Source organism: Aphelocoma coerulescens, chromosome 8 (assembly GCF_041296385.1).
Source record: "Aphelocoma coerulescens isolate FSJ_1873_10779 chromosome 8, UR_Acoe_1.0, whole genome shotgun sequence".
Taxonomy (NCBI): Eukaryota; Metazoa; Chordata; class Aves; order Passeriformes; family Corvidae; genus Aphelocoma; species Aphelocoma coerulescens.
In genome coordinates, this window is record NC_091022.1 from 7,141,963 (window position 1) to 7,155,829 (window position 13,867).

General features: G+C 47.6%; 1 protein-coding gene across 4 annotated transcripts in view; it reads left to right on the forward strand.

Moving 5' to 3' along the window:
• The first annotated feature begins 5,481 nt into the window (after window positions 1–5,481).
• PBX1 (PBX homeobox 1) overlaps window positions 5,482–13,867 on the forward strand; it is a 129,982-nt gene continuing 121,596 nt past the window's right edge. For 3 of the 4 annotated variants that reach the window (XR_011152326.1, XM_069022495.1, XM_069022497.1), the window contains exons 1-2: window positions 5,482–6,348; window positions 8,783–8,856. Coding sequence is in view for 3 of the 4 variants with exons in the window: in XM_069022495.1 (XP_068878596.1) it covers window positions 6,158–6,348; window positions 8,783–8,856 (265 nt within the window). In the remaining variant the exon portion in view is untranslated. The remainder of the gene's footprint in view (window positions 6,349–8,782; window positions 8,857–13,867) is intronic. The other variant, XM_069022496.1, reaches the window with a different exon arrangement.

The window sequence follows — 13,867 nt, forward strand, 5'->3', positions numbered from 1 at the left end:
AAAATGAAATGAAAGGCTAAGGTCCAACTACAGCAGTTGTGCAAAAAGGATGGGACAGCTGATAATAAGAAAGCCTGCAGGAACAATGGGTCAACCCCCCAGGAGAGAGACTGAAGGAATCTGTGAACAGCCAAGCAGGGGCGGGGGGGCTTTATTGAAAAGCATTTCAGTAAATTGGAGCTGTTGGCTTGCTTACCACCATGGAGACCTGCGTCTCTCACTGTGACCTCTTTGCTCAGTGCTTTGTGCTGATGGCCAGCTTGAGAGGAGCATGGGATAGCAGGGCTCTGACTCAGGGAGCAGACCTTGCATGGGAGGACACTTCTCACCAATTGTAGTGCTGCAGAGGGGCCGACGGTGTTGGCTCTATCCCTCAGCTCAGGGCTGGTGAGAACCATCTTCGGGGATAGCCTTAGAGCCCCCTTTTATGAAGGTGATATCAGAAACCTGTAGCTGAGCCTCTTCAATGGCAGCCTTTCTTAGTCTGGGAAATCCATGGAAAACTCAGGAGAGGAAAACCAACTTCTGACTGCAGATAAACTCCATAAAGATCATTTGAAGGGAGATGGTGTGATGGAAAGCATTCCAAAAACCGTGAGTCTGCATCTGAGATGCAAAGAAAGTCATTCTGGTTACCTCTAGTTCACATGAGGCAACAGGGATTTCTTTCACAGACACTGTGACCAAGACAGGTATTACTTGAGACCTTTGTGTGAGTACCTTGGCTCTTGCTGGTGGTTCTCAGAGGTAAGGCTCTTCTTTCTCTTGGCTCTCCATATTCCTGTCTGTACAGGAAGGCTGGAGATATACCTTCTTGGTAAATCATCTGAAAACCGGCTTCCTACAAAAGAGAGCCCATCCTGCTGGTGATGAAGAGGTCTTGAGGTCCCATTAGGAGGCTTGACTTGTGAGAGCTCATGGAGAAGCTGTAGGATACAGTCATGTGTTTGTACCTCTAATGTGGCTTTTTCTCCTTTTTTAAGCACTGCACAAATGTGAGACTCTCTAGATAAAAGTGAATTTAACAGCTATTTGTATCCTTTGAGGAACATCAGTATTGGTTGAAAGAGGGTAAAAGACCTTTTTTGTTGAGTCTGGAATGGACCTGCTTTTATTGGAGTACTCTACGATTGCTTTTGTTGCTATTTCCACTGATAGCTTTTACCTGACTTGTTTTCAAAATCCTTGTTGGATTTTTTTTTTCTCTCTTGAAAAACTGCATTTCCTTGCTGAAATTCAAGTTTGGGTTTGGAAAAATGTCCAAAATGATTTTGCAGATGGCTTGCTCTCATATAGAAATCCCAGAAATAGGACATTCTGTAAGGGAAGTCACCTGTTTATTTCCAGGAGGGTAGACAATTTATTATAAACAATGCCATTTTCTTTTCAATTATAGATGTTTTTGTGGAAAAAAATTGCAGCAGTCTCTATGAAAGAGCATGTGATCACAATTAAAGGATGTGCTGTGCTGTATCAGAAGGTAGCATTTAAACCAGGGAAAGTCTGAATATTGGCTATAACTCATTGTAATTATACCATCTATTTCAAACATGTAAATATGTTTGGTAGCACTTACATGTTTATGTCAGCTATTGGGAAAAGACGTTTTTCTTTTTGGTAAACTTCTGGTGCTAGGAATTTTGTTACTTGTATTTGAATAAGTAACGAACAATTTAGATACCACAAATTTTAGCGTGAACAGAATTTTTTCACCTCTCTTGTTGTAGGATTTTGCCTGTGGTCCGGTTATTTATAATAATTTCATTAATAGGTAATATTAATAAGCAATGTATTAATTAAGACATGTATTTCTTAATACAAGAGACCATGAACATGGCAGAGTTGGTGTGACACACGGGTTGAAGGTGAGGCTGGGAAGGGAATGAGTGGGAATATATTTCTGGCTCTTCTCATCTTTACTGGGATCAGTGGTATTTAGCTCATTTTGAAAGGGCTTTGAGATCCCCAGGTTGAGATCCCTCCAGAAGACCTAAAGCCTAACACAAACCCTGCAAAAACCTGAAGGCTGATTTAACCTGGCACCTGGAGTGAAGCCGTGCCTCTGCTCAAATTGATGAGAAAACTCCCTTTGCTTCTGAGGACTGGGATCCTTCGCCAGGGGAAATCATTCTGAGCCTATTTCCCATTCCTTTGACATTTTCTGTCTTATCAAAAGCCAAAGGAGTAAGGAAGAAGGTTAATGACTAAATTGACAAATAAACAATCAGTTCAAAGCAACAAGACATTTCCAGGAAAATTTTAGAATTTCCTCTGAAAACCAGTTAGGAATGTAAACACTGCCACACTTCAGTGTAAGGGAGACCATCTATATGGAGCTCATTGTGTTAGAGGGACTGTGGCTGTCTGGGAAATAGAAGGGGCTTTGGGTTTTCCATGGAAATTTTTCTGTTAGAGGAAAATTGCAGAAGAGGGAGGAAAATTAATTTGGTCATGGTGAATGAAGAAGGGCATGGCCAAAGTGGTGTCTTAGGTAGAGCCCCTCTGATGGTGTGAGCTATGATCTGTGCACTGTCTGGCTCTGGGAGGTCAGGTTTGGGGCAGCAAAGCAAAGGAGTCTCTCTTCAGTAAAAAGGAAATGTTTAAGGAGTCCCAGGCCAGGAAACCGCTTCTCATCCCAGTGGCCTCATGACTGTTGAGCGATGGTCACAGCGGGATGCTTCCCTTGCGCTCGGAGAACAGAGTGTGTGTTTGGCCTTCATTTCCAAGGGCTCCACTTTGCCACAGCAATGGTGCATTAACAACAGCTTGATTTTCATTTAATAAATAATAGGAATTATGCTGTGATGCAGCCAAGATTTTAAACAAGAGGCTCCCATAAACATTTTCTGCAGGAATCTGTGATAAACCAAAGATAGCGTTAGATGTACTGGGAGGAGTGGGGACGCCAGACTTGGACGCTGTCCATCTGCTACGCCATTGAAACAAAACCACTTTATAATAACCACAGAGGAGAGGAAGCAAGGCAGCTTGGCACATACACTTACACTATGTGTGGTGGAAATGTTTATTCTTTATTTCAGAAAGATTTAGTGGGTGTAGAGATAATAGAACATAGTGCTCACTTGTGTCTTGGGGAAGGAGGGGTGATGGTGTTTGGATTTTAAGGGAGTCCAGTGTCGGCTCCCATGGGGAATATTTTCAGTAATACCTATTGCAATCTCATGCACTTGGAAGGCAGGAGGAGACAGAGGAATGAAATGTGCTTTTCAGGAGAGGTGTTGTAAAGGCTCCAGGATTAGTTATCTCTGACAGGAAGGATTTTACAGACTCCAGCAGACAGCAGAGGCAGAATCCTTGCCATTTTTGCACTGGCATATAGATCCTCCAAGATTCTGTGCTGGGATGCTTCCCTTGGAGCAGCTTGGATTGCTCTGTCCTGCTCTCTCTGAGACACCACGGGGCTGCCTGGGGCTCACCAACCCTGTGTGTACCTCATACCCTACCCATGCCAGCTCCCTGGAGGGTCTTCTGGCTCCTGCTCTCTCCAGCCTGATGTGCTGAGGCATCACATTGTGACTTGGAAAATAGGGAAAGATCTTCAAAACAAGAGTCAGGAGGGTCAGCAGGCCACTGCATCCCATGGTCCCCAATGGCCCTGACATCATGCTCCCTTTCCCGCTGTGCACGCTCAGCTCTGCTACACTGCCTGTCCTTGGAGCTGCTCAAAATCAAACTCAAAAGACCCTGGGCTGACCTGTGGGGGTGAGAAAGTCCCTGCCAGGGTTTGAGACAGCAAATGTCTAGACTTGGTGTGTGAGCAAGCAAGTGAAGGGATGACTAAGTGTCTGAAAGCTTGGACCTTTGGAGAGGAGTCCCTTGGCTCTTCGTTTCTTGGATACAGTTCTGTTTCCAGTGGAGCCGTGGAGATGATAGTATTTTTTCTCCCTTTTCTTTTTCTCTTTTCACAAAAGTAAAAAATATACAGGTATGTCTTGGGTGAGAAAGCAGAAACCTTTGAAAAATTTTGGCAAATCTTGAACACATGAAGAACGTGTTGAGTAAAACATTTCAGAGTGACAAAAATCAAAACATCTCACTGTGCCTTCAACCACTTTAAAACATTTTAATGGTTCGAAAGGAAATTTCAAAATGAAAAGTCATGTTTTGCTTAAAACACTGGAAAGTGTTTCATTAAAAAGGAAGAGTGGAAGCAAAACAATTGTCTTATATATTTTTTTCTCTCCAATGTACCTGATGGGTCTTTCCCCAACCAGTGCTGAAGTCAGGAGCTGGACTAGACATATCTTCCCTTGTGTTACAAGGTGCCTGGAGCTGGCATCCTTGGATCTGAGAAAGGGACAATCTAATGAAGCCATTCGCCATGCAAGAAATTCTTGAATCACCATAACTGTTTTATTTATTGATTTTTAAATGCAAGTTTGATGGCCAGCCCAGTCCCAGGGCCATGCCTGCTGACCAGCTGATGCCTACAGAGATCCTTCCAGATGCAGGACTCAGTCTCAAATGCCAGGGAGCGGAGAAAGGGGCTGGGGAAGTCCTTCCTCTCTACAGTGCTGTGACATGTAGGTTGGAATCGTGGTCTTGGGATCTCTGCCAGCTGTTTCTGTGCTGTTTGGGCAGTTGAAGGGCAATCAAGTGTGGGATGTGGCACCGTTGGCCTGCAAGATGTGCTTGGGGAGGCTCTGCACTGGGAAAGAGAAAGGAGAGAATCACAGAATCGGGCCTAAGTTGGAAAGGACCACAGTGGGTCATCTGGTCCAAGGTTTAGTGAGAGAAACAGCGCTATGAGGACACACTGGTGGCTGAGATGAAAGGATCTCCCTGGGGGCTACAGTGGTGGGGGAACCCTGCTCATTCCTGGGAGATTTGGGGACAGTCTGGGGAGGGATGGCTGAGGGGCAGTGGGGAAGCACAGAGGCTGGCTGGAGGGCATCGGGGAGCCGAGGGGATGGGGAAGGTTGACAGGAGGGGAGGAAGGCTAATGAGAGGTGGGATGGCTGGCTGAAGGGAGACGGGGGGCTGACGGGAGGTGAGGAAGGCTGAGGAGAGGCAGGATGGCTGACTAAGGGGAGGTAAACATGGAGAGGTTGAGAGGAGATGGAGGAAGCTGAAGAGAGATGGAGAACGCAAAGGGGAGCCTCAGCAGCAGCTGCGGGGCCGCGGTGCTCCCGAGGGGAGGCGGAAACGCTGAGGCACCGCTCGGAGGGGCGGGGAGCGCGGGCCAGGGCCAAGGCGGGGGGTGAGGGCAGGCGGGGGGCCCCCATCCCCGGCCCAGGCCGCCCCTTCCCCCTGCCGCGCCGCGCTCGGCCGCGCTCGGTCGCTTTAAGGCGCGGGCGGGGCGCGGCCCCGTCCCACCTCTGAACCCGGAGATTGACGGGCGGGCGCGCAGGGGGCGGTGCGGCCCGCGGGCCGTCCCTCCCGCCGCTGCCGCCGCCAATGGGGCCGGGGGGGCGGGCGGCGCCGCTGCCCCTTCCTCCCCCCGCCCCCGGGCTTCTCCGTGCCAGTTTGAGGAGTCCGGAGCCGAACAAAAGCAGGCGGCGAGGGCCGGAGCGGTGCGCGCAGGCCCGGCGCAGGGGGGGCCCAGCCAGCCGTGAACGCGGCCCCAGGGTGGGGGAAAGTTTGGAGCCTTCCCCCGGTGCGCGGGGGCTCTGGCCGCGGTAGCTCCGGCGCTGCCGTCGCGGGCAGCTGCCGCCTCCTTCTCCTCCTCCCCGGGCGCAGCCCCTGCCCCCAGCCCGCCCGTTGCCTCTCCGGCGCGGGGCTGAGCTGCCCTGCTTTTGGAGTCGCCGCCGTTTCCCCTCCCTTCCCCGGAACCCCCCCCCCCTCCCCCTTTCCCTCCCTCCTCCTTCCCTCTCTCCTCCTCCTCAAGCAGCCAAAGGGATTTTTTCCCCTTTCTTTTTTCGCTCTCTTTTTTTTTTTTTCTTCCCCCCCCCCCCCCCTTCATTTTTCTCCTCCTCCTCTTCCTCCCCGCCGCGGAGCCGGGCGCCAGCGTGAAGGATAAATAAAAAGCGAAGAGGAAGAGGCTGGGGAGGAGGAGGAGGAGGAAGAAGGGGGGGGAGGAAAGAAGAAGAAGAAAGCGAGCAAGAAAAGAAAGCGAGGAGCCAGGCGGCTAGCCCAGCCGCGCCGCTCCCGGCAGCCAGGGCAGGAGGCGGCGGCGGAGCGGGGCCGGCGGCCGGCGATGGATGACCAGCCGCGGCTGATGCACACGCACAGCGGGGTGGGGATGCCGGGGCACCCGGGCCTGTCCCAGCACATGCAGGATGGACCAGGCGGGGCGGAGGGGGAGGCAGGCAGGAAGCAGGACATCGGAGACATCTTACAGCAGATCATGACCATCACGGACCAGAGTTTGGACGAGGCGCAGGCCAGGTGAGAGCGGCGGGGAGCGGGGGGCAGGTGCTGGGAAGTTTCCCCCGCGCCCCGGCCCGGCCTTTGTTGTCCGGCGGGGGGAGCGCGCCCGGCCGCGGGCGCATAGGGGGACGGGGGTCTTTCTGCTCTTGCTGCCGAGAAATGTGGCGAAGGAGGGAGAGGAAAAGAAAGGGGAGCGGTACACCCCCCTCCCCCCCCCCCCTTATTGTTTCCCACCTTTCTCCCACCTCCCAACTTCGTGGCGATTTCGAGGGGTCGCCGCGCCCGCAGCTTGCCCCCTCCTTCCATTCACAAACTGGGCCTGGCTTTTCCCAGCTTTTTTGGGGTGGAGGTTCAGTGCGGTGGTGGTTGGGGCAGGCTCGGCGTGTGGGGGGCTCCGCTCCGGGCTCCTCGGAAAGACCCACGAAGTGCTGCCCCGCTTTTAGGGCTGCTAATAATGTTCTTTCTTAGGCCCCTGTAGTGGTGTTATTTTTCAGCGTATTTCTGCGCTTTGAAGATGCTTATAGAAGCTTTGTTTTTTTTTTTTTTTTTCCTCGTTCTTAACTGCAGATGTATTTAAAAAGGAAAAAATAAGGCTGTAAGAGCCGGTATCTGAATTGCCCTGAGCTTTGGGGAGTGCAAACCTAATGCGCACTTTCAGAGGCACTACCAAAAGTTAAGGGAGGGGGGAAAAAAAACCCCTCAAATGAAGGAATTAAAACAAAAAAGTTGCCCTGAATTGCCTGGGTTACATTTGATATTTCTTCTGGGCTGTAAAGCTGCTTGGTGTGTTGTCCTCCCTCCTGATATTTATGCCCCGAGTTGGAGCAGATTGCTAGAATACATTGTTCCTGGAAAAACGCACCGCACAGCCCCAAAACTCGCTTAAGAACTTCGAGAAGGATAAAAGTACCCCCGAACCTCAGCTTCCATCGTCCCTGTCTCCCCAGCTTCTGTGGAGCTCCTGCTTACCAAAAAGGCTGGGTGCAGGGTTGATTTTATTAATTTTCTTATGTTCTTGCAGGGGCAGAGTAGCCGTGAGGAGGAAATCATTCACTTTCTCCCCGGCCAGACCCGGGGCAGTGAGGGGCTCTTCCTTTGGAAAGTTGCAGGAATCGTGTGTGTTCCTGCTTGGATAATTTAGTGTAGTTAATCAAATCAATAAAACCAAAGCAGAACAGAGCTAGGAGAAGGCTTTATGGGTTTGTCTTGCTGGTTTATTTCAGCTGCTTCCTCACAGTACTTTTTTTTTTTTTTGTAAATTATTATTATTTTTACTTCTGAGCTGGCAAACACTGTATTTATCAATAATGTTTGGCTTTGCATTTCCTCCTTCAGTACTACTATTGCACGGTTGTTTTGCTGCCTCGTTTTTTTTCTTTTTAATTAAGTTTTGGGAAGATGCAAAGTGCCAGCATTATTTGTACGAGGGCCCTTACAACATATTTATGTGATTTGTGTATACCCAAATGTCTGCACCCATCTGGGTGTGCTGATAAGGGAACACTGTGGTTCTGCAAGGGTATATACCTTTGAGAGACTTCATCAGATATATAAATCTTTTTAACATGTTGTGGGTGGTGGGGTAAATAGTGTGAATGTTTGCCAGATGTTCACATCGTCTTTCGCGTGTAATTTCGGTTGGTAAACAGAAATCCCTGTAACTGGCGCCTGATAGCAACAGCCCTGTATACAACTGAAAATCACCCTATGGCTTAAGAGAAAAATTTAAATCATACTGTTTCTTTGCCTCAGTGGGTGCAGGGTGGATTTTAAAACCAGCCAATTAAAACACCCCCTCCCCAAGGTCTGTCCTCAAAACCCACAGGAGAACAGTCAGCACTGGAATAACAGCAGCTGAAAGGAGCAGCATTGAATAGAAGCAGCCAGCTGTGATTTTTAATGTGTTTACTGTCCCAGTTGTAAAGAATTAAATTTTAACACCTGCAAATAACCTGGATGTAAGTAGCATGGAGGCAGAGGAATGGGGTTCTCTCGCTGTACGTCTTTCTGTGCTCCAAGCTGGGCGCTGAAATTCCCTGAACTGACAGCTCTAAGCAGAGGATGTTTCCAGCACTGGGCCAAGGAGGAGTTTGTTTCCCCTCTGCCTTACAGGACGAGCCAAATAAAGCACATGGCCTGGTGTAATATTGGAGGTGGGGGACAGGGAGAGCCCGGTGCACTGTCTGTATTGAACAAGACAGTTGATCCAAGCTTGGCTCCCAAAAGCTGCTGGCTTTGCCATGGAGCATTGCCTGGCTTGTGCCGGCCGTGGAGCTGCTTGGCGGCAAAGGCAATTTTCAAGCCATTCGTAAACTGGTGACATTCATCTCCCCTGCATTGGGTGGGTTGCTGTTTGCAGCACTTGGGGCTCAAACCTGCCCCCCCACCTCTGCATGAATTTGGAAAGTTGTTCCTCCTGAACTCACTCTCCCCTCTTTTCTTTTCTCTCCAGGAAACATGCTTTAAACTGCCACAGGATGAAGCCGGCGCTTTTTAACGTCTTATGTGAAATCAAAGAAAAAACAGGTAGGAAATCAATGCTGTTGGTTCTGTATTATTTTTCATTTTGCTCTTTGGGGGTTTTATTCCACCAAGTTTGTGGCCCCCCCCCTCCTCCCCATGCAGCAGTATTTAAGTGGGGAGAAATAACTCGTTGGTATTTAATGCTTCTGGCAGTGGACTTGCATGGTGTGGTTTGTGTCTAGAAGAGAAAATATCGTGGTTTATTTTCTATTGTATAGCTTTTCTTTATTTATTGCTTTTTCTGGGGAGAAAAAAAAATCAACCTCCTTGCAATCTCTGTCTTGCTCTAGTTTCTTCTTTAAGACACGGCGCTGTTTAAAAAACAAAATCTGAGTGCAGAGCGGATGTGTGGGAAATAATCCCAACAAAATGAAATTGTGCAGTTTTATTACCATTAGTATTCAGGTAAACACAAAGGTTTCTTACTTTTTTTTTAAAGAAGGACTTAAAATGCTCTTGTCTGCCAATCATCCAGGCTAGCTCATGTAAGAGCGAGTTGTCAGTTGCCTTTAGTGAAAGCAATATATTAGATTGTTAGTTACTTTAGGGTGCTGTTGTTTTATGGCATCGAGTGTTCTCAGGCTTCTTTAGAAGCTAATGGCATGAGAGCATTGGTTCTGCTGTTTCCCACTTTCCAGACCTCCTACCATGTACTAACACACTTATAACACATCCCAGGGGGGCATTTAAATTTTAAAAGCAACAATTAAAAAATAGCAGTCATCAATCAAGGGTAATCTTAAACAACAGATGCTCAGGAAAGGACATTTAGCAACATGCACCACTTATTTATGTATTTGTTGGAATTCCTCTTTTTTTTTGTCTTAATTTTTTGAAAAAATGTGGGGGGAGTGATGGAAATTTGAGGGGTGGTTTATCTCTCCTGTTGGCTTTCTGAGCTGACCGGAGTTGATCCGTGGGCTTTCCCATGCCACTGTAGCTGCCTTGTTTTAGCATGCTGCAAAGTACTTGACTTTTCCCCCACTTCCCCCCTCTTTACAACAAGGATTGAAACAGTCAATAATTCATATCTAAGCCATATAAGCAAGGGCATGACATGAATGAAAGTGACAATAAATATGATTGCACATGCAGTTGATATACATTGATAGTTACACATAAAAGGGGAACAGCTTTCAGAAACCCAAACTGTGTCTTTTTTTTTTTCATTCTTTTAATATATATATATAAAACCTCCCAGCATGAGCAGCTGATTGAAAATACAATTACTTGACTCTTGCAATATATATAAAATGACTAAGAGGGCCCTTTGTTAAGCGTTGTTTGTGCAGCTTGTAGTCTAGACAAAGCAAAGCACCTACCGATGGCATTCGACTCTCTGGAGTCCTCGCAGCTGCAAGGCTGCCTCTGACCTTCCTGAGGAGTTCTTCCATGCAGACTTCCCATAATAACCAACAGTGGGTTTGGCATGGGAACCTCCAAACTGTTCTTATGCTGTAACATGAGAGAGTCGGCGTAGAGATAAGTGTTCAGGACTTTATAGTGTTCCCCTGCACGCCTCCACAAAAAAAAGGAGCCACGAAGTTCCTTTCCCTCTTCTCTCTTTCTCCTTTAATTCTGTGGAAGCCAAAGAACATTTGTCTGTCTCTTCTCCAAGTGTGTTTGAGGCTGTATTTGACGCTGCATACGTTGCCCACGCAGGGACACATTTTGGCAGAGTAACTTTAATCCTAGCTCAGCTTTGCTATCAGCTCAGAGTTAGGGGACGGGGAATCTGCTGGGACCAAACTTGGTGGGAAAAGCCAAGTGAGCTCAGCTGTGCTGTGAGGTCTGGGTGAGCTGGGGAGGGATGAGGAACTGTGCATACCCACAGTGATGAGGTGTGATAATTCCTGTCTGCTAAGGAAAATGGAAAGAGATGGTATAGGGCAAAGCGTGCTGCTGGAAATGAGTATATTCAGGTGTGAACTGGGGCTGTTTACATTTTTATAAATGCTATTCGTTGCTGTTGTGCCTTGGCTATGGGGTTGTGCTATGGAGGCCTCCAAAGAGGTTGACTCAAGATGGCTTTTGGAGTGTTGTGTATCTACCCTTGGATATGTTTGCGGTGAATTATTTCATTTTGCAAATTCAAGGACCTCCTCTTCTCTCCCCCATCTGCATCCCCAAAAGTTACACTTCATAAGAAAACAAACAGCCAGATGGTTTTGGTTTATTTATTTATTTATTTTTTTAATTATTGCTTTGTGGGCCCAGTGCTAGGGCCAGTTTGCCTTGTTTTTCCTGGGGCTGAGGGTACTGCCTATGTCTGTGTGCTTACCCCTTCCTTGCAGGCAGCGGTGTGAAAGTTGAGCCAGCTTCTTGCTTCCCACTTTCCATTTAGCTTCCCAGATTTTTGCATGTGTAGTGTTTGAAATTCGAGTGATTGTTTGTGGTCACTGGTGGGTGTTTGAAATTGCGTGCATACATCTTCCCCCCAGCGTTATGATGTGCAGAAATGTGCGTTCGGTTACCCCGCTGCCTGATTTAAGTGACTCCAGAGCCTTACGGAGACTTTACCACCATCTCTTGCAACATTATGGCTACTATTTCATAGCATTAACCTTCTCTTGAGCAAACCCAAAGTGTCCATAAAGTTCTTAGAAAAATAGGTCATCTCTACTGGCCAAAGTATTGCCTTTTCCATTTGGGCTCTCTAGTTATTTTAAAGTATTTATTAGCACTTCTAAAAATTGTAATGATTAAAAAAAGAAAGCTCAGTGGGTTGTCTTTTGTCTGCAAACCTGGAGATTGCTGTTTTTGGGGTGATGTCTGTTTAATAAAAGTTGAGAGGTCTGATCCAGGCAGGAGTATGTAGGGGAGGAAAAAAATTGCCGCTTAAATATACATCGAAGTTGTCGGCGTTCATTTGGTGTGTTTTCACTTGCTGTTGGTCGCTTTGTTGTAAGGGAAGGGGCAGGACTGCCTTCAAATGGCTGGCTGGCTTTTTGGAATAATAATTATGGAAATGGAAGGCATTGTTGTCCTAAATACAATTGATTCCTCTGTCAATAGGGATTGAAATCGGAAATTGCATTGCTGATTTATAAAAGTTTGGAGGCAGGGGCTCTATCTTTATGGCTCATTTTTTTGGGTTTTTTTTCCTTGGTTTTTTTCCCTCTCTCTTGGTATGGCTTTTTTTTTTTAAGCTGTTCTCTGCATGAGCAGAATAGCTAAGCAGAAGAATCAGGCAAGGCATACACAGACGTGGGGTCCTTGGATGGCAAACTGGAAAATATCTGCTGTCAAAATGCAGCAGCATCTATTTCAGCTGGGAGCCTTTCCCAACTCCCATCTCGTTCAGCGGGGACCGGTGGGGAGAGGCTGAGCACAGGATATATGACCATTTAATCTGATTCCTCCTCCTTAAGAGCTTTTCCCATCGTTTCACTTTCTCCGCTCATTTGGGGGAGGTGAGGGCAGCAGGCAAATTCTACTTCTTAAAAAGACTCTGACTTTGCATTTGAAATCCTGCAATTTTTATTTTCTTACCCTCCTCTCCCTCCTGTGCTGAAGGAATTCAGGATTAAAAGAAAAATGTACATAGCATCAATGGGGGAATATATGAAGTGGAATATTTTTAGACAGCACTGATTAGCCGTGCAATTTTTGTTGAATAAGGGGTTTGTTGTCTTTTTTTTTTTAATTTTAGAACATAATAGCTATATAAGGTGCCTCTTAGCTATCTTTCCCTGTGCATTATCTTCACCAAACTTAACTCAGATCAGATCTTTGGAGGAAGGTAGGATTTTTCCCCTTCTTCTCTTCCTTAACACCCCTTTGTTCTCTCCAGCTCTGTGTTCAATTAACACCCCCATCGCAGAACTGTAGTCTTCTTTTTTTTTTTTTTTTTTAATGTCTGTTACTGTATTTCACTTCTGACACCTCTCTTATTATTCTTGCCTGCTATTTCTCTTTAATATAGCAATTATGATATGGGGTTTCTTTTTCTTCCTCCTTCCCTCCCTCCCTTCTCTTCCCCACGCCCCAAGTAAAACCCCACCAGGAGCAGCCTGGGGAGAAGAGGGGCAGATGTGATATGTGCAGTGCTGGGGTTTTGGGGTGTGAGGCAGAGCTTTAAGAGGGGGTACACTGGCAAGCCCAGCGCCCCTTGGCTCAAGCATTTCTCACAGCAGGATGGGGCAGCATGCTTTCCTTCCCCCCCCAGCCCTTCCCGGGTGTATCAAATCCTGCCCTCCTCCTTATCCTGTGTTTCCACCGAGGAGGTTTCCCGAGGCGCAGGAGAGAGTTCAACACCCCGATTTGAATTTCAATGCAATTCTTGCACCTAAGGCGTCATTCTGCTGCTGTGAAAGCTCATCAGGAAAGTGCTTGTGCTCCAGCCCTGCAGGATCTGGGTCCCCGCTCAGGCTCAGCTTTCGGCAGGTCCAGCCCTTACCTGCCTGCTCTCCCTCCTGCCCTTCAAAGGGGAGGAAGCCTTTGCTTTGATATTTGTTATTATTGTTTTTTTTTTCCTGCCAGTTGAAAGGCTTGGAAGGCAAAAAGTGATACTTCTCTCTCCCAGCCAGGCAAAGTCTGCAGGGTCCCTGATGTGGCTGCCCTGGGGGGAAGTGAAACATTTTGGGAGAGCAGGGCCTCCAGTCCAATCCACACTGCCTGAGGAAGCCTCCCTATAACTCACAATTAAATGCTTCCAGAAACCTGATGTCTTCAAGGGAAAGAAGTGGAGGGAACGTGCAAAGGGCTGGAAGATAGGGATGGTTTGGTAGACCTTGGCTTGGTGGAGGACTGAATTAACACAAGAGGAGTGGCTTCCTCTGGGACTGGCTTGGAGGGAATGGAAATGAGTCATCCTGATGGGAAGTGGGATGTGTCCCAGTAGGTCCTGGTGGCTGGAAGGAGCACGGTCTTCAGGGCTGGACCTGTCTCTAAAACAAGTTCCTTTTCTGGGCTTTTATCTTCCAGTATGGTGGTGTCCATCAGGGATCTACTGGGGAGGGATGGCTTTGGAGGAGCGTGCCTGCACAGAGACTTCTCTTTTTTCCTTGTAATT